Genomic DNA, 21,127 nt, shown 5'->3' with positions numbered 1-21,127 from the left:
CGAGACCAGCTGATGCTGAGACGGAGGCTGACCGAACAATGAAGGGGGAACCGACAAGGCCACTGAGACACACACAAGGAAAACGCTCTAGAACAAGGGCCTAGCTTTGTTTATAAGCCACACCAAATGCTCATAGCTAGGTTGGGGATGGACAACCTCACACCTAGCTGCAGGAATACAGTCATAAACCCTTCTGCTACGATTGAGCAAAATACTCAAGGTTCTTCACTCATGATGCCGCCAATCAAGTGCGGTGATTCTAACCATGGCTATTGGTTACCCCAGTTACCACTGAACTCAGCCGATGAAGAAGAGTGATGCCCTTGATGCAAATGATGATTTTTGCTTATCTAGATGTAATAAAGGATGATTTTTGATGATTCATGCCATTGATAATAATGATGAAGTTTTTTTTAAGGTTTATTTCCACATTTTTCTTGATATATCTATATCCGTGCCTCACAAAAGAAGAATATATCCAATGTATGACAATAACGATGCTAATGGTTAACCCTGACAGACAGCAAAGGTGGAATATAATAATTTTGTTTCTTGATTTGGTCGTTGATGCGACCAAAAGTGGGGAATGTTATGGTCAATTATTATATTCATCATCATATCGTCAAATGTATGTTCATGTGTACAATTTGTCATGTTTTAATACATGACGACTCCATTACTCTTTACACTTTCGAACAGCTGAATCATGATTAAACAGTACAGATCGTATTATTCTCAGTGCAGCACAGTCTCTGCCAAGGCCAGAATCTCTGCTCGCATGCAGCACACACTATCATGGAGATAAGGGTGGCGCCACATCTTCCTCATAACATACACATCTTCATCATCCTCAAATCTTTCCACTATTGGGCATCTGACTCCCTCCCTTTTGTCTCTCACTGTTGGGACCTTTTCTTATCTGTATAAAAAGCTTAAGCTTTGAAACTGTTGGGGGGCGCGGCACTTCCTTCGGACGTCCGCCTGGACGGACGCTAATTTTGTTTCACTTTGTTCCATCTTGTACCTTTTTTACTTAGCAATAGAATAAACTTTTTTATATAAAATCATCAATGCTTCTCCTGGACTCCATCATTCAACCAGAGCAATGAATCATGTCTCTAAATGAGGTCAACCGTAAATTCAGCCGTAACAAAAGTAAATCACATTCAGGACACTGTCTCTTTAAGAGTGGCTCAGCAGCAGCTCCGCTACAGAAAGAGTTGGTTAGAGAATAAAAACACATGCAAAAACACGTTACTGAGAGGTTCAGCTTGTGAAAAGCCTCAGTAGCAGTTGTAGAGTGATATGCTTTTGTATAGAAGTCAGTAAAAATCATTACAATTATCTATTTAGCTTTATTAGGAAATGTGTTGATTCCAGGCTTGATATGAGGAATTTTGACTGGTTATTAAAGAGCTGTTACCTTTATTTCTTTGATTCACTGTGACCGAAGAAGATCCAGCAGCCAGAATACGAACTTTCATGTTAAGTTTACTGTAACATATAAAATAAAATGATTAACAAAACAGAAACATTTCAATAGGGCATCATAATTAGCTCAAAACCATTGAACATTATTCTATTGCAGCTGTGAAACAGTTGAGTACTTTATTTGTTAGTTCTATGTCAGCTCAGCTTTATTGCTTGGTAATAAACAACAACAAAACTCCATCTAAATTTGATGAGTTTTTATAATTTGTGATAAATATTTCACAATTACACAAATACATTATGAATATACCATCGCGTTCACAAAGATCTAATTTATTTTTTAATGTAAACAGTATTGAATGTTATATTCAACACAATGGCTGCTTTGTAAAACTCCTATAGAGGGTTATGATATCTACATATGTATACATTTATCTGTGTAAATGATGCACATTCATATAGATATGATGAAATGCCAAGGCATAATAATCAGGTACAACTCACTCTTTGAAAAGCTTTTCCTCCTGCTTTCTGAGTTTTTGTACAAATCCACCCTTGGAATGATTATTTCTGTCAGTGCAATTAAGTTTTGTGTTTTTAGGCTTCAGACAGAACCATGGTTCACCTGAGTGAACATCAGTGAAGTCACACACAGGACGCTTTGAAGGACGCAGGCAAATGTTGCACATGGTTGTTTCTCTAACGGAGCCTGAGCGAAAGATGCTCTGGAAGTAAATCCTGTCAGGTTCTTCATTGGTCAGTCTTTGCAGCACTGTGACAGCTTCACTGGGATGAACCAGAGTCACCTAATAAGACAGAGATTCAGAGGTTTTATTTCTGTTCTATTAATAAATATTAAAGTAATTTTCTTTGATATTAACTTCATTCTTATTGTCGTGTTTTATGGCCAAGCTGCTATCTGTGGTTACTATACATGACAGGATAGGTCATTGAGGCTAAACTATTAGGCTAAATTAGGAGGAACTCAACTGAGATACTCAAACCTGGCAGTTGTCCAATGAAGTCTTTTGAAACATTTCTCACAAGGCTGTTTTCACCTAGGATGTACATACTGTATCAAATCTATGAACTTGAATATACATTTTTACAAATTTTCTTATTATGAGAGCTTTATTTTTGAAAACCTCATAAAAACACATTTACACATCTTGATTGTGTGATGTTGCAGGTACTTAAACATGTTACTGGACTAACCTGGTGCACAATATCAAACATACAATAAAGAACAACTTGTACAACCCAGACCACATCAGCAGCACGTACAGTATTAAATCAGAAACAGTTCTGCCACACGCTGTCTATGGTTGATTAATAATAATAATAATAATAATAATAATAATAATAATAATAATAATAATAATAATAATAATAATAATAATAATAATAATAATAATAATTAGAACTGCAAGTAGTTATGAAAGGGGGCCAAGCCTTCCTCCGCGACTCGGCCCCCAGGTTTTTGCGGAGCCCATGGAAGTACGTCACGAAGGATGAAGGGCTTGAGGTGAGCGTCAGGGCACAGGCCAATGTGCCTTTTGCAGTGAAAACGTAAAAGTTGTGAAAGTTACAGGCCAAAATGCATTTGCATCTTTAATACCACCACCTAATGATGCACTTTTTGGTATGGGTGGTCTGTGTAGTCTTCTATTTATACCCTGTAAATTTCACAACCCTCAACCTAATACTTGAGCTGAAATAAATGTTTGTTGTTTATTTTCAGGTTAGAGAAAGTAGTTCAGTCAATTATATAGAGTGGCTGAACAGATTACACAACACAATAAGCACAATATGCCCAACTATAACATCACATCTATCACTTTAAAACAGTGGACTCCTCCCAACCCTTTCCATTTCCTACCCTGACTCCCTCTTCCCTGTTTCCTCCCCCCACACCAAGATGTAACACTGCCTACTTTCCTACCCTGACTCCCTGTTCCCTTCCCTTTCACCTCAGTGTAATAGGTGTAACACTGCCCTCTGTTTTTATATCCTCCCTATATATTCCTTGGGAAGGGGCTGGTGATGGTAACAATTATGCAATAAAATAAATTCATTTGTTTAATTGCAATAACAAAACATGCATTGCTGTCTCTAAAAGATTGTAATTGTTGTAGTGTTGACAGCATGTGCAGACAAAGTGAAGAGAAAAAAGAAAAAGAAAATAATTGAGCTGTCAGCCATGATGCCTCGAGTTTACACCTCTGGACAAGATTTCTAAGAGTGTGAAATTAATTATACACAGAAATACATGGAAAGCTCTTTTCACCGAACAAGAGTAACAAGCAGCACGCCTACCTGCCTGCTCTGATTAACTGTTATTTGAACGTCACCCTCATCAGCCAATAGAGTGCGGCATTGTGATGGAAAATTGCTTAATTCTTTGAATACAACTGTGCTTTATAGCAACAAAAATATGGCACCTACTGCCACCATGCTGAGTGAACAGTACAGTGAATTGTTTTTTTTTTTTTAAAGATTTGTATGGATCCAAAAGATTTAAACAAGGCGATAAACAGAACACTATCCACACTTAACTGTTGAAGAGGTTGTTATACCAGTTTCATGTGCACTGTTGATTTTTCTGGGATTATGGGATTACTTTGGTTATGAACTATTTAGAAAACTTGTTAAAGAGTTGCTCATTTCCTACTAAGGTGCATGGTACCCCAACATTTTAGAAGGTTATTATCCTCTCTTCCCCACTTGATCTCTGATGTTAATCAGGTGCTTTAGGTGACAGAGGAAGGACCGAGGGCAGGCTAAGAGGCCAAGGGGAACCAGCTGTAACACTCTCTAAATCAGTGGTCGCCAACCCGTTGATCGCGATCGACTGGCTGATCTGTGTATGAAAGTGTGTGATTGCTGGGACACCTCATCCACACAGTTGCTCCGGTCAGAAAGCACACAGCCACAGCATGACAACAGTGACAAACTGTTCATTAGTTCACTGATGTAAAGGACAATGTGATGAGATGGTATTTTCCTCATGAGCGGCAAACATGTGCGGGGTGTGACCCTGGATTTCTACTGAATGCGTATCTGCACCGAAACTGCTCCGCTGCGTGACTTCAGCACAATCTGCAGTCCAGCATTCCCCACTGACTCCAGTCTTGTTGCGCATCTGTTGCAGCAAGCAGAGGGCAGTAAGGACTCAGGAGATCTTGCTTATTCACATGTAATCGTGCGATACGTCTGTGATTGAACCACGGATAAATGCTAAATTTATATGTGAAATAGGATTTTACAAGTGCTCGGATCGAGCCAACCATGGTATCAACAGAAAGGTCTGGTCCCCCCCAGTCCGAATATGTGCTTGGTTTTTGGGTAGAACCCAAATTGTGTCTGCTAAAGCCAAAACACACAATTTTATTGCAAAAAAAAAGTTATTTTTTTCAAAAATGTGGCATCAGTGGACAGGTTTTATTCCCCTGAGTCCCCCTTGAGCATGTAGTTTTTTATTTTGAAAATCATCTGAATATTTTATTCTGTGTCTATGTACTGCTTCCTGCCCCGCACAGGCTTTTTTTTGTTAACTTGCTGCAGCACAGCTCCAGCGTCCAGCAAAAATAGAAGTGCTGCTCATTTAAATGCCTGAACAAAACCACCGGAACACAAATGAAAAATAGGAAATGTAAAATAATCGCAAAAAAAAAATAAAAAAATAACACAAATACATTATGGCTGATTAATGTTTCTGTCGATCCAGTCCTTGAATTTTTTCATCTTAACAGGGCACATTAAATTCACCAATAGGATCAAATGATACGGCCAGTTTAATGCTAGTTACAGATAGCATTTTGGGTTCATTATTTTTTAATGTTGGACCAAAGCATTTCATGTAATTCAAATAAAGTTAGCCTAAAAAAAAGCATGGAAGTGAAATCTAAAAACCGTTTTTTTTTTTTTTTTACTTTTCATTGGATAGATCAAGATGGAGGTCAGGGATCTTGGGCTTGAAAAGTTTGGAGACCACTGCTCTAAATCAAAAGGTAGACATTTGTTAGGATTCTTGATTCTTAGGCTGAAAATATGTTGTTCCCCACTAAGGTGTGGATTCACTCATGGTTTAGGGTTTTTAAAATGTGTGTGTGTGTGTGTGTGTGTGTGTGTGTGTGTGTGTGTGTGTGTGTGTGTGTGTGTGTGTGTGTGTGTGTGTGTGTGTGTGTGTGTGTGTGTGTGTGTGTGTGTATGTGTGTGTGTGTGTGTGTGTGTGTGTGTTTGAGTGTGTGAGAGAGAGAGAAAAAGCTGGACGTGCACCCGTGGTGCGTGTGGAGTCTAGTGGCTGTGATGCAGAGGAAGATCCAAATATGTCACTCCGGAGTCCAGACGCACTGCTCCAATGAGCTTCTTTGTCTTTCTCTCCATGTTTTGATCGTAAAACTCTCGTGTGGCATTGATGGCAGGAGCGTCAGGCCAGAATCAGAGAAGCCGCACGCGTAATTTACACAGCGATGGCACAATATTGACAAATGCGTGTGCGTGACAACTCAAGAGCTCAGACCTGCTTGATGATGCTCTATAGATCAACTTCAAATGGTGCTGATCGACTGATTGACAGACTCTGTTGCTGCATTAACTCAGAACAATGGCATCAACAGATCAATAGGACGGTTTCTGTCCAAATCTGCCTGTTTTATGAGCAAAGTTACAGGACCTAGCGGAGCACCCACATTAATTTAGGGGGACCCCCTCGAAAATGAGATCATGCATTTCAAGGGGCTTATCCTCCAAATAAATACATTTTAAAATAAATTTGAAAAATAGATTTGTGATAAATATAGGTTGTTTTTTGTGTTTTTTGTTTTCTACATTAAAAAATGTCTGTGCAGTAGACAGAGAAGTTCCCCAGCCTCCAAATTCTTCAAATGTCATTTTGTGCATCTGTGCACTCAACTCTCCACATTGCACAATTAAAATGTACATTGAAATAGGGCGGTCTCAACCACGTCTATACGCGCACCTACAAGTGGCACAATGTTAGTGAATTCCCCACAGCAGGTGAGCAAACAGCACCACCAAAGGAATTAGGGACGCACCTGGTGTACCACCCTTTTTTTCAGATCTTAGTGAATCCACTCCTTAAGGTATTGCATACAATGCAAAACAAACAGCGAAGGTAGTGATTATTCAAGCTCATTTAGAAAATGCAGAAAGTAAACCTCTGAAATGACAATTAAGGTTGTTCAACATCAGTTCATTAAAACACAATTAAACAACTGAGATGTCAGAAGACATTAAGTTATAGTCTTACCTCAACGTCAGCTTGTCCTTCCCAGACTAAAGGAAACACAGCAGTGTAGCTGCCATTGAGATGATCCACCACCTGCCCGCTCACACCTGCTTGCAGATCTCGGTTCTTTAGTGACGCGAGCAAGACGTCTCCTCCTGAAGTCTTGGGATGGCAGTAGAAGTCCTTTATTATGATGCTGACCTCCAACTGATCCCCTATGTACCACTGTCCTCCATCCCCCATTTTTGGAAGAATTGTGAACTTGCTGCATAATGGATTACTGCTATTTTCAAAAGTGTAAATAGAGGTTATGGATGGAGTTTTTGGCCATAGAATGGATTTAAGTATCTTTTCTTCTTCAAAAGCCTCTTTAGAAGAAATTGGTCGAAATGCACAAAAACTCTGGTGGACGGTGGGAACTTGTGGTTTTAGGGCAGGGACAGCAGTCTTCTGAAAATGGAAGCAGAGTTATACAGGAATGAAGACAAAGACAGACGAGAAATAGAGTATTAATGACAAGCTTTGCAATTGCTTCATTCACTAAGAAACAACACATTTTCTGTATCTGTTGATCAGTTTTATTTAAAACTGTGAATTAATATTTAGTTACACTAGGATTTGAGCATATGGAGGCCGCTAAACATTTCTCTGTGCCTTTGTGTCCTGGACAGTTGTACACAGACTGTGTTCAATTTTAATCGCTAAGCTCCCATGTCTGCTATCTTATTAAGGTCTGTATTATCCATTCTAATTTCTTACATAAGGTGTTTATCTGTTTACATACCATATCAATGTTTGTGAACACTTTGCACCATTCAATGTGTATAAAGTCCAGAGGAGAGATGTCCTCCTTGGGCAACAACATTTTATAAAGGTTGTCCATGAATGAAAGTCACGTATGTAACTACGGTTCTATAAATCCCGGATGAGTGCAAGAGGTGGTGCTTCAAGCATTGAATGATCATGCGCATGTGCAGGTTGAGAATTTAAAAGCAACAATTTCACCTGTGACCGCTCGGTGAGTCACGTGAGCCTATATCATCATGTGACACCGAGAGCTCAGTCCCTTGAAACCCTCTCGAGAACACGGGGCTTTCGAGGGACCGGGCGCTCAGGCGGTCATCCAGGATTCAAAGAATTGTAGTTACATACAAAACCTTGGTTATGTATGTATTGGTCACGAATGCCGCCGGAGAACCCCTTCCAGCGATTGAGGCGAGCAACATTCACCCTATAGAATTTTGCAAAGGTGTTAGGAGTCATCAATGAGGCCACTGCACAAATCACGTCCAAGGAAACCCCATGGACCGCAGCTCACGAGGTCTAGATACCCCTTGTGGAATGGCATTTTGCTGACGCCATGGCCAGAAGAAACAGTGTTTTCATGGAGAGACATTTGAGGATAATTTGGGGTTTTAACGGAGAAAACCTCAAGGCCTCGAGCATCACGGAGAGATCCCATGTCGGGATTATTGGACAATTGATTGGTCGCAAGCACTGTCCCTCTTTCAGAAACAGTGATGCTCTCTGTTATGGCCAGCAGTGGCACCGTGAAAACCTGTATGCCAACATGAAATGGTAGCAACATATACCTTCAGCGTGGACAGGGAACGTCCTTGTGTAAGTAATGACTGTAGAAAGGTAAGTATTGTACTCACCCCGCAGTGGACCGAGCCTTGTTCTGTCATGACACCATGTGTGAAATAGCTTCCACTTATGTCAGTACAGCAGGCGGGTAGATGGAGCCAATGCATTGCTAGGCCAGAGCTTCAAGTGGTCTGGATCTGAGTGCAGAATCCGACCCCTGCATTGAGACAGGAGATCCCTCCTGGTGGGAGCCGAGCTACAGCAAAGCCTGATCAGCAGAGGAAACCATGTCCTCCCTGGTCAGAAAGGGGAAATCAGGAGACGACCGTGGCCCTCCTGAGAGATCTCATCAGCGTCAGAAAGATGAAGGGAAACAGCAGGAATGCATAGAGAAGTGTGTACGGCCCTCAGACTGGCAAAAGTTGGATGAGGCCCACAACAGGATCTGTTGTGCCACTAAAAGTAAGTCTTCTGACCTAGTGTCGCCCTTTTGAAGGAGGCACAGTGTCAACAGGCCCAGGGGGACTCCCATTGAAATGGCTGTCAGTCTCCCTAAGAGACTGAGGAACCTGGCGTAGATTGTACCAAACAACTCGTCGCCATGGTCAAATGCATGAGCACAGTCTGCAAATCCAGGGTAGCCTGCTCATTGGTGGAGGGACAAACAAGCCAGTCATCCAGGTAGGGCAGAATTATTTTCAACCCTTAAACCTGCAGTGGGTACAGGGCTGCCACAACACACCTAGTAAATGCCCATGGGGAGAGAGAAAGACCAAAGGGGAGCACCCTGAATTGGTCGTGTTGCCCTTGAAATGCAAAGCGAAGAAACTTACAATGTTGAGGCACAATTGGGACATGGAAATATTCATCCTTCAGGTCTATTGATGTGAACAAGTCTCGTGGGCAGATCGCTTGGAAAACCTGTGTGATCCATAATATTTTGAACGGGAGGACTTTTAAAAACATATTCAGGCCTCTGAGGTCCGAAACTGGATGCAGATCACCCGCCCCACCCACCCTGGATCCAGACGGGGTTCCACAGAAACAATAACAACTCACTAGTATTTAAACTAATTCATTAGTTGTGTAGACATTGTTTTCAGATACAGTATATATTAAATGCACACAATATTCTGAATGCAATGTTTTGACCCTATAGATTATTTTTGTGATTCATTTGAACTGTTCTTGAAAAACCCTGTGGAACTGACTAGTCGACCTATCGCTTAGGAAATATTGCAGTGATATCCAGAAGCGTAGGCGGCAGGCGGAATCACCTACTACTCTCTTTCTGACCGCCTTCTACTCTTTTACTATGTTCATAAATGATTCTGTACCCCTTTAGCACCAAAATAATCATTAAAATCCATGAATGTTGGACAATTTCCACACTTTGAGCAACTTATGCAACGCTGTTTCGGTGGCCATTTTCTAAATCTCACGCAAAATCTCTTGGGAGTTCATCTCAAGCTCCACCAAGCAGTACGACCCTTCTGACTTCTAGTTGGTGTCACACAAAACACTGCTCGACATTGTATCAACCCGCATTAAATATATTACCGACCTGTATTTCACCCTCCTGGTGAAACAGAGCAGAAGAGATGAACACGAGCTTAAAGGAGAGACTGGCAGACGAGTTATGACAGTACCGACACCTTTGAAACACATCCCAAGATCACAAGGACTACAGAGAAGTGCTAAAAATCATGGACATGTAGGATTTAAATAAAAACTACCATGCGGTGGTGTGCTCAAGTATGTAAACTCTGAGGAGAGCGGACAGTCCACGCAGAGTCCATTGTGCGCGGGGTCCGCCCAAGTATGTTTGAGCCTTTACACGCCTCTCCTATCAGCGGGTAGAATCACTCTCCCAAAGCACGCATAAGTTTGTTATAGGCAGGGAGCAGATGAATGATTAAATTCAATTAAATTAGATAGACCATCGGATTGTCTCATACTACTTGAGCCGTGATCGGGAACTGCCATCTCCAGCTTCAAGACACCTAAGACAGAGAAGAGAGAGAAGGGCGCGGAGAAGGCACTGACTGCAGAAAAACATGATACAGTATTATCAAGTCAGCCTGCCTTAGCCTTTGGCCTCACTCCCAGTGGCCAAGTCAACACCTATTATAAATTTGACTAATCTCTTCCCGTTTATTGGTAAGCTAACAGCAACTCCAAGGTCTGTAAACGCTAGAAAACAATGTCCGCTCTCGCAGTTAAGTTGTTATGATTCAGTCCTGTTTATGTGGACTGTAATTCATAACCAGCTACATCAGAATTATAATCTCTTCCCATTTATTGAACCAGTAAATGCGACTATTTACAGACCAGCCTATGTAAGCATATGTGTAGCATAATTCATTTTAAAATGAATTAACAGAAATGCTTTTTAATTGTCAGAATATAGCTGCGTTTTTTAACTCAAAAATAAAATGAATTACAAATAATCCAAACTGCCTTTTCATTTTCTTTGTCAAGGTTGCTCATTTTGTAACTTCATTAAAATGACAAAGGAAATGACATTTAAGTTTTAATTTTCACAAGATGGCCCAGCAAATAGTTAACAAAATTTTATTTGAAATGGTAAATTTGAAAATTAAAATGCATTAGTAGAAAGATTAATGCATTGAAGGTTGTAACTGCATTATTTGACTCAACACTGCTCATTTTTTGACACAACTAAAGAAAGCAAAGAGATCATTGCATTTTTGTTTTCATGCCCCACCCCCACGCAAAGTGTAACATAATTCAATTCGAGTCCCAGTCGGAGCAGCAGAGTGACGTCAGTGGCCACTCTTCTTCTGGGTTAGTTGGACTCACCAGTCACCACTGCCGTGTTCTAACTTTTTGAGGAGCTACACGAGTGTTGTCTTCACATTGGATTGAGTCAAAGAGAGAAACGAGACTTACAGAAAGTGCCAGAATTTTATTATTTCCTTTCATGGCTGCAGCACGTGAAGAGTGAGAGTAATTAATTAGATTACTGTTACCAAAAAGGTAGCGCCGTTATTCCCAACAACTACAGCCTATTGTCTTCAGTTAGTGCTAGGCTACTGTCTTATGATTCTTTACAAACCAAGTCCTCCATGATGTGGTCACATGGTTTCTTGAATAGCTTAGTAGACTTTGCACATTACATTTAAAACACATGATTAATATGAGTATGGTTACTGTGAAGTGTACTGTCACCATCAGCATCAAGGGTGTTGTATTTACAATCGTCTTCTTTATTCTTCCTATTGATGGCACATGCAGAGTGAAACCCTTTTAAATACATTTAAAACACCTGCTTCATATTTATATCAATGCTGTCATAAAACTGTTAGGGCTGTGGAAGTTTTTGGGCTCTCACCTGCAAATTGTTCATCCATGAAAGTATATATATCATAACACATGCAGTCACTAACAGGAGCATGAAGCCACGTCTTGGAAGAAAAAGACTGTTGACTTTTGGAGTGCTTCTTGATTGGTCGTTCATAGTGAGTGGGGTCTGACTGCAGTGTATTTCAACCAATTCAACTGGTGCAGGACTGAGTAGACCTATAAAAAAAATTACAACCAACAGATGCTCATTAAATCAATTCTTGTTCATTCAGAATTACAAGTGTTGCTCTTAGGAATTATAATCTAATCACTAAGAAATTACAGTAATCAAAGAAGGAACAGGAAAAACAGAGTAGCTTATTATTGGCCATGATAGTGTTATTCCCATTATTAAGCAGCACTTAAATGATCTGAGCCCAGAGGTGGGAACAAGTCACTGATTCTCAAGTGTCTAGTAAGTCTTAAGTGTTGTCACTAAAGTCCCAATTCAAGATAGTGTAGGAACTCTGGTCGATGGTCAAAAGGCGGTAAAAACACTGTCGCACGTTTGGAATTTTATTACACTTTTATGACTCAAAAACAGACAATGGAAAAATGGACCAAGGAACATTTCTTCAAATCCCAGCCCTTCTTCCTGCAGACTCTTTGCTGACACCCATCCTCCCCAAAGAACAGAAATTCCACAGAGATAACAGGGATGTAACCTGACACCCTACACCAGAGACATCCTTTTCAACATGAAGATTAAAAAGGAAGAAATAAAAATAAAACCTATACACCATCTGATGCTTTAAAGGCAGAAATGTGATTTAAACGAATTTCAGACATGGGACCTCGATTTTAACCATTTTTCTACAGGAAAGAGACTCATCGTGTGCCTCCATCTGATATATTTAAGCACTAATGCAATCACATTTCAAGGGAAATGTTTCTAACTTCATATTCCATGATCATTGATCAAAGTGTATTTGTCCTCTTTTGTCATGCTTAAAGCTAGGAATAATTCAAATCAGTCATTTAAGGGATAATCAATTGAAAGTCATTTTTCAAGGGTTCATACAATTGGCACACACCCATGCTCCATTTTAGACCTAACATGGTAACACCCTATCTAGTTTTATGACTCTTTGTTTAAGAAGCACATGTGGGATAGCCACACCATTTTGTCTTCTTTACAGGAAAGTTAAGCCTCCCGCTTCTTTCTGCCAGCCAATCAGGTTTCACTCATTCCCACACTGCAGATGTGTTTTGTCCAATCAGATAACCTCTTGACATGTTTATAAAAGGCCTCGCTCCCCCTTATCACTCTCTCTTACGTCTCTTGCTCTAACCTCTCTTGCTCAGTTCCAGCGCTCTCACCTCTGTCTAGTCCTCCTCTTTGCATCTGACTTAACAGTTAGATGTTATTCAGTTTAGTGATGCAGAATTTTTGAGATATTGATTGAACTTCTCTCCAGTCAGGAAGTGGCTACCAGCCACTTCCACAATGCTTTTTCCTCACACACTGCTGGTTACGCAGAAGGAGCTGTCATCATCACGCCTGTTCGAAGGAGGGTAAAACTGCACGCACACACAATTCTGGCAAAAAGGTGGTTTATAACTTAACAAATTCTCTCAATCGAAAATTCTAGATTCATAGTCCATATTTTTCATTTTGGTAAAGTTTTATTAATTTCATTACTTTAACTTTCCATTTTCCTTCTTCCTCTTCCTCAGAGCGTTAGGAAATCCCTATAAATCCCAAATTCACACAAACATCTAAAACACTCAGAATGTGTAGATACCATACAGCTGTGTTAAAATGTACATTTTGTGTGATACCAATGAGTCAAAATAACTGAATAATTGTGAAACTGCCTAATTTATCATCGTGTTAATAGCCTGTAAAATAAACATGTACATATTGTAAACGCTGTGTTTTTATTGACATTTAAACTTTTATTAAACCTCTATTCTGACGTCAAGAACCCACTACAAAAATAGGGAACTGTAACAATTAATTAAAATAAAGTGATCTAGGACACTTAAAACTCAATTCTAGATGGCACCTCTGGCAACGAACATATTAAAAATTAATATTTAATATTTTTGAATATTAATCATCCTTTGTTCCCCTACAATAGTAAAGTCTCGAGTCAAGGCGGTTCAAGTCCAAGTCAAGTCAAAAGTAAAATAACTTTAACTCACGTCTTAACAAGTCATGAGTACATAATGTATAACAGCTAGTCCCATTTTACAGAGCAAGTATTTTCGACTAATATAAACAATGACTTACTTCAACATTTGTCAAATAATAGTGATCCAGTAGTAATAATAGTGATCATCTGTTAACCAAACAAACAATAAACATACTGGGAAGTATAACGAGGTATAATTTTTCCAAATCAATTATTAATCATTGTATAATATTTAAATCCAAAGAATACCACTCTTGGAATCTTTTTTTTCTGCTAGTTCATGCAAGTCCCACCCCATCTTAATATTTTCAGCTTCTACCTGATTGGATGCCAGTTTGTTTAAATGAGGACCTGCCAATCAAATTCCTGTTTGCCCCTCGGATGTCAGAGTACAGAACCTGAAAATAGTAAAAAATAGCAGATGTTATAGTCTGACACTGTCAACACTATCCTCTGATTTAAAAAGGACCTGAACAATTAAACTAACCCAGCTTTCTGTGAAGGAGCCTAACTTATATGACATGTATGCTCACACTGCACTACAGCACTCATTCACATTTGATGTCACAACGTTTATCTTGTGACTAACATTTAACAAAACTTTAAAGCTTTTTCCAGCTTTTTCCAGTCTGTTTCAAAAGATCACAAAAGATCATTACAATTATCAGTGATGGTTATTTTTGTAGAATATTGTTTTGTCATGTCAAACTTACCTGACTTTAATGACTAAACCAACTGGTATTTAACAACTTCCATAGTCCAACGGTTAAAAAAGAATATCTGATGTTTTCTATTAGAGTCACAATTGAAATTGAGATGAAGGACTTTTATATTTATAAATGCTCATTCTTACCTCGACTGAAGTTAATTCTCACAGGAACGTTCAGCACAATGTCAGCATTCTGTTTCGACAATCAGGTTTTTTAATCACATCTAATGCAGTTGTTCCTCCTACTTTTCGAACTTTCACATGCAAAAAACAAAAACAAACACACAGATGAAGCTTAAGCTGTGGATAAAACAAACCCTGCCCTAACTATACCAGAATTAAGTAAAATATTACACGTATTACTTTTTTTGCAAGATCAAAACATGCATTGATGTCAGCAAAAAGATTACACATTACAGATTACATTTTTTTGCCCTGCCTGCACATGCTGTCGAAGGTTCACACTACATGAAGTGCAATCTTTTTAAAACAGCAATGCATGTTTTGTTTTTGTTGCAATTAAATAAATGAATATATTTCATTGCATTATCATGACTAAGGAAGGGTAAAAAACACTTTAATATAGGGTTAATATAAAAAGTGAGGGCAGTGTTACACCTAGGTGAGGGGGAAAGGAACATGGTATCTGATGTTTGCCATTAGAGTCACAATTGAAATGGAGATGAAGGACTTTTATATCTACTAGTACAGTACCCATCGGAAGTATGCATTCATGTAGAGTTGTCAATTATAGCTAAATGAGAATGTTTGAAGGTTGGATGTACAAAGAGGTGTCCATACTTTACATACATAAAATAGCATGTGAAATTTCCCTGGTTTAATTTTATGGGACATGTGCATGATAAATGTGTTTGTTGTTTTTTATACTCATTTTTATATTTTTTTTGTTTGAGGTATTTTTCAGTAATGTATGTTTTTGGAGTCATTATGTTTCTTTCTGTTGTTTCTTCTTATGTATCTTTTTTATGTCTTTTTGTGCATTTTTTGTATAACTATTGTTTTTTTGTTGCCACTGTCGTGTGATTCTGGAGTCATTTTGTGTATTTTTTTTTTTTACCTTTGTAAGTGTAGTTTTGTGTATTTTTGTATAAATATTTAGTTTTGTGTATTTTGAGTCATTTTCATATGTTTGTTGTTGTTTGGTGTATTTTTCTGTAATGTATGTTTTTTGGAGTAATTTTATGTGTTTTTGGAGCCTTTTTGTATATTTTTATGCATTTGTGTTGTCATTTTGTGTACTTTTTGTTTAAGCGGTGCCCTTTGGAGAGTGGGTCCAGGACCCTCTGTGTACCTTGGATGCAAAAATTCACATATGTCCGCCAACACGTGGCGCAAAAACCAAGGTCACAAGTTTTGGCTTATAACTCCCAATGTATATTACAACATAACATATGAATAAACAAATATTTATTTCAGCTGAATTATTATGTTGAGGGTTGTGAAATTTACAGGGTAGATATAGATGATCACACAAACCACCCATACCAATAACTGCCCGACTAGGTGGCGCTATAATTACAAACAAATTTTGGCATCTAACTTTCACATTTTAATTCACATCTTCATAAACTTCATATCCCTACATAGTCGCATCTTCTGACATAGGCCACGCCCACGCCCATGGTATATTGCTCTTTGTAAGTCACTCCACATCAAAAACCTATTTTTTCAAACTCCTCCTTGGGGTTTTGTCCAATCAGCATGAAACTTCTCATGTAGAGTCTTCAGTTAGACCTGATCTAAAGTTGATAAAATATTTTTGTTCGCTCAAAATATACATGAATAATTACTGAGTACAGTTTTCTAGCTCGCTATAAAAATGCATAACTGTTGCATATATCGGTCAAAATAATTGCTAACAACACCAAATCTAAGACCCTTGGTTGGCATGTGACTGTGGGGGTATGAGCCAAATTTGAATAATTTAGGCCTCTTGGGGGCACTGCAATTACATACCTGTCAAGTATCTCGTTTTGGCCGGGAAACTCCCGCATTTTACCCCTTTCCCGCCATCTTCCCGTATTAGTATTTTCCCGTAAATATCCCGTATTTGAATGTAATAAATAAAAGGTGCCTCACTAAACTGAACAGCGTCACTAGCCTCGCGAGAACTGCCACCTGAAATGGCCTGACTTGAGTGGCAGTTCTCGCGTGATTAGTGCTGACAGTGGCAACAAACCCGGAAACAACTCAGAACAGAGATGAATGAATGAAGGCGTTCCGGTGAAAAAGACAAAGAACTGGTGTAAATATGTTGTGAAATGTGACAGAGAGTTTATCTTCCTAAAGACCATCAGGATGTGACACAGTTACACGTTCTGTTAGATTAATAACTGAGATTTTAACGTCTACCACAGAGGAAGGAACCACGTAAGTTAGCATTAAAAATCAGCCAATCACAAGCTCCACAAATATACACTGCTTTAAAAAAGTGTTAAAGGATGTAAAGTCTGTAATAAATGTGTCTAATAAGTCATTAGTGAATACCAGAGAACCACATGAGTGAGCATGAGAAATTATAAGAAAATATGTAATGAAGATAAAATGTTAATGTCTAACTTAAAGACAAACAATGCGAAATTAATAATAATTATGCAATGTGTTGATTTGTATATAAACTGTAAGTATATTAAACAAACATGTGCTTCATATACAAATTTATGTTTTTATTTAGGCTGTTTTATAATTTAGGAATTAGCGCTGGGCGATATATCGAGACTCAAGATGTACTGAGTTTTCTATTTTGGCGATATAGAAAACTATATTATTTCATATATATATATTATAGCTTATTATGTATCATACTAGTTTTAGGACTCGCTGCTTTTACTTCTCAGAACAATTTGTAAAGCTCAGTTAGATGATTAATGAGTGACACATATTGATCAGCTGTTTGTTAATAAATGTACCTGTGTGGCATTTAGCATTAGCAAATTTAACCCAGAATTGTTTTTCTGGTCAGACTTTATTTGATAAAATTATTAAGATTTATATAGTATATCACCATTTTGAGAAAACATATTGAGCTATGAGTTCTGGTCCATATTGCCCAGCCCTAGTAGGAATGTTCACAGCATTTCAATGTTAATAAAGGTCGACCTACTCAGACTTAAATCACTTAATTGTATTTAGTAAGTGGTTGATAAGTGGGTATTTTAGATTTATTGTACACTTGTCTTAAAATATAAGGGATACTGCTTGGTTGGGCGCGTGGGACGGCTCGTAGTGGGCGCCAGAAAATTTCCCTTATTTTCAAATTCAAAATTTGACAGGTATGCAATTATGAGAAATGTATATCTCTTAAATGGCATGACCGATTTTTACCAAAGTTGGTGGGTATGACCTTGGGTCGCTCCTGGGGCCACAACTCGAAGTTAATCACGACTGGTCAAAGTGGGCGTGGCTTAATACAACATAAACAACAAAAATTTAATTCAGCTGAAGTATTAGGTTGAGGGCTGTGAAATTTACAAGGTATATATATAGCAGAGCACACTGACCACCCATACCAAAAAGTGTACCACTAGGTGGCGCTATAATGGGTGCAAACGCATGTTGGCCCGTAACTTTCACATTTTAAATCACATCTTCATAAATTTCATATCCACCTGTTCACTGCAAATGGCATGTTTGCCTGTGTCCTGAAACTCGCCCCAAGCCCGTGATCCTTCGTCATCCCCTTTCATAACTGCTTGCAGTTCTAGTTAGGAGGCCAAGTCCACGGGGCCTGGGGACTGCATATGTAAGCAAACGCGGTTCCTAGGACCAGCGTTGCTCGGAACCCGATTGTATTCTTTCCAATTATAGTTACCTTTTATTGTTCCGTTTGTAAAAATGGTGCTGCAGGCTAAACCGTGCAAGGGAGGGCGGTGCCCTTTGGAGGGTGCGTCCAGAACCCCCAGCTTACCTTGGACTCAGAAACTCACATATGTCCACCAGCAGATAGCGCTATACCAAGGTCAACAAGTTTTAGCCTCGTTTTGGCCTATAACTCCCATACCGTGTATCGCACATTCAAAAACTTGATATCCACAGATTCTCTGAATAGCACTGAATCACCTGGGCTAGTACACGCCTATTTGCACCTCAGGTTTTGTTGCGCAAAATTGCAAAAACTGGAAAACCAACTTTTTTGAACTCTTCTTGGGGTTTTGGCCAATCAGCGTGAAACTTGGCATGCCGAATCTTCAGTTAGACTTGATTTAAAGTTCAGCAAAGAATTTTGTTCGGGCAAAATATGCTCAAATTATTAACAAGTAAATTTTTTTTGCTTGCTGTAAAAACGCAAACTGGAGCATATCTTGGTCAAAATAAATGCCAATAAACACCATTTCTGAGATCCTTGGTTGGCATGTGACTGTGGGGGTATGCGCCAAATTTGGATCATTTATGTCTCTTAAATGGCAAAACCGATTTTTACCAAATGTGGTGGGTATGACCTTGGGTCACTCCTGAGGCCATATCTCGAAGTTACTCGCAATTGGTCAAAGTGGTTGTGGCTTATTAGAACATAAACATTTATTTCAGCTCAAGTATTATGTTGAGGGCTGTGAAATTTACTGGGTATATATAAAAGAGCACACAGACCACCCATACCAAAAAGTAATGGGTGCAAACAAGTTTTGGGCTGTAACTTTTACATTTTAAATTTCACATCTTCATAAGCTTTATATCTATGTGTTCCCGAAGTAAGCACATCTTCTGACATGGACCACGCCCACTCCCACAGCATGTTTCTCTTTGTTAGTCACTACACATCAAAAACTTGCTTTTTCAAACTCCTCCTAGTGTTTAAGCTCTATCTGCACCAAACTTTGCACATACAATCTCCAGACTTGCCTGATAAAAAGTCCAATAAAGAATTTTGTTTGGTCAAAATATGTGCAAAATATTAACAAGTAAATTTTTTTAGCTAGCTAGAAAACACATACTGTTGTACATTTTCGTCAAAGTAAAAGCTATCAACATCAAACTCAATTCACTTGTGTCAGAGGTAAACCAGAGGCTCTGTGGCAAATTTGGCACAAATTGGCTTTTAGAGAGCGCTATAAACACAGAAACATCAAGCAACATGAAAGTTGATCAGATTCGCAAGAAAATTGGCACATTTTGGCCAGTAACTTTCACATTTTAAATCACATCTTCATGAACTTTATATCCACGTATTCCCTTACATAAACTTGCATTTTCTGACATAGGCCACACCCACTCCCACAGCATGTTTCTTTTTTTAAGTCACTACACATCAAAAACATACTTTTTTGAACTCCTCCTGGGGTTAACGCTCTATCTGCACCAGACTTTGCACATACAAAACGCCAGACACAACTGCTCGCCCAAAGCTCCTCATCCTTTGTGACGTACTTCCATGGGCTCCGCAAAACCTGGGGGCCGAGTCGCGCGGGAAGGCTTGGCCCCCTTTCATAACTGCTTGCAGTTCTAGTTATAAATGAAAAAATGTGGCTGTTGTAATCATAATTTAATTGTAATTCAGTTTCTTATAATTTACTTTGTAATTGTAATTGGCATTAACATTCTATAAAAACTGTCATTTACAATTTCATTAAATGCAAACCAGTGGAACGATGTTACAGTTATATTCTATGCCTTACATTAGGAATGTGCAATATTTTATTGTCTTTGATTTATTGTCAAAAATATTCTCACCGGTAAGAATATGTTATCCCTCAAAATCAGCGATAAATTCCCATGTCGGAAATTCGCGAGGGCCACATGCTATTTGTCCCTCAATTTAGCCAAGAGTGCCCCCCAAAAAACGCGTTCCACAGGCCAAAACTGCCCCGTTTATTGTCAACAACTTGTTATTCTCTGCACGGTGTGCACCGCCACCGCCCCCCGTGTGCACCGCTGTCTGTGTGTGTGTGAGGTGTTCGTCACGGCTACCTGAAGCTACTATGCTGCGATACATCATGGACAGCTACTTGGTTAAGACCAGATAACCATCAAACAAAGGAAAACAAAGAAGCAGAGACCATCCAAAAGATGTTGAACCGCTACACATCAGAATCAAAACTTGAGATGGATGAATGCCCTCTGCAGGGGTGGCTGAAGAGAAAGGATTCCAAACTAGCACTCCTTGCTCGCAAATATCTCTCTTCTCCTGCCACCACTGTGCACTGTGAGAGACTGTTCTCCCTCTCAGGACATGTGATTCAGAAAAGGAAGGGTTCTCTCTCCTCTGCTAATGTAGAGATACTGGTGTGTCTCAGCCATAGCTCAATGTGAAAGAGGAATAGGTTTGGTTAAACTAGCAAAGTTAACAGAACAAATAAGCTAACTGCAGTGTTGTGCAACATTTGAAAGCTGCTAAACTAAAAAACTTTGATACTGATTTATCCTTTAATTCTCATATTAAACAAATCACAAGGACAACCTTCTAACACCACCGTAATTTTTGACTACTGAAGTATTTCCTCCTCCCTTTGGAACAGTTATGCAAACCTCAAACAAAACAACAGGATTTTATTCATAGCTTCAGCTGTTGCACAGAAAAAAACCCTGTCCTAAGCCTATCACACACCCTATAATGGTGCGTCACACCCAGTCTCACAGCAAATTGTGTAATCACAACCTTTGTCCACAAGCAATATTCTAAGCATTTTA

General features: G+C 39.0%; 1 protein-coding gene and 1 long non-coding RNA gene across 2 annotated transcripts in view; both read right to left on the bottom strand.

Annotated features, from left to right (window-relative positions):
* Positions 1-1,423: 1,423 nt before the first annotated feature.
* LOC114459491 (NXPE family member 3-like) lies at positions 1,424-9,247 on the bottom strand (the record flags this gene model as incomplete). The annotated part of the gene is made up of 3 exons (XM_028441725.1): positions 6,704-9,247; positions 1,936-2,237; positions 1,424-1,494 (listed from the first exon to the last, which is right to left on the bottom strand). Coding segments are annotated over exons 1-3 (595 nt in total), but the record flags the coding sequence as incomplete, so codon positions are not given.
* A 1,508-nt stretch (positions 9,248-10,755) lies between these two features.
* Positions 10,756-21,127, bottom strand: part of LOC114459490 (uncharacterized) — a 31,812-nt gene continuing 21,440 nt past the window's right edge. Inside the window, exons 2-4 of the long non-coding RNA XR_003673371.1 lie at positions 14,627-14,736; positions 14,093-14,171; positions 10,756-11,812 (exon numbers count right to left, since the gene is read on the bottom strand). This is a non-coding gene — a long non-coding RNA (uncharacterized LOC114459490). The remainder of the gene's footprint in view (positions 11,813-14,092; positions 14,172-14,626; positions 14,737-21,127) is intronic.

Source organism: Gouania willdenowi, unplaced genomic scaffold (genome assembly GCF_900634775.1).
Source record: "Gouania willdenowi unplaced genomic scaffold, fGouWil2.1 scaffold_318_arrow_ctg1, whole genome shotgun sequence".
Taxonomy (NCBI): domain Eukaryota; kingdom Metazoa; phylum Chordata; class Actinopteri; order Blenniiformes; family Gobiesocidae; genus Gouania; species Gouania willdenowi.
The sequence above is the reverse complement of the archived record's forward strand: the minus strand, read 5'-3'. Positions and strand labels throughout refer to the sequence as shown.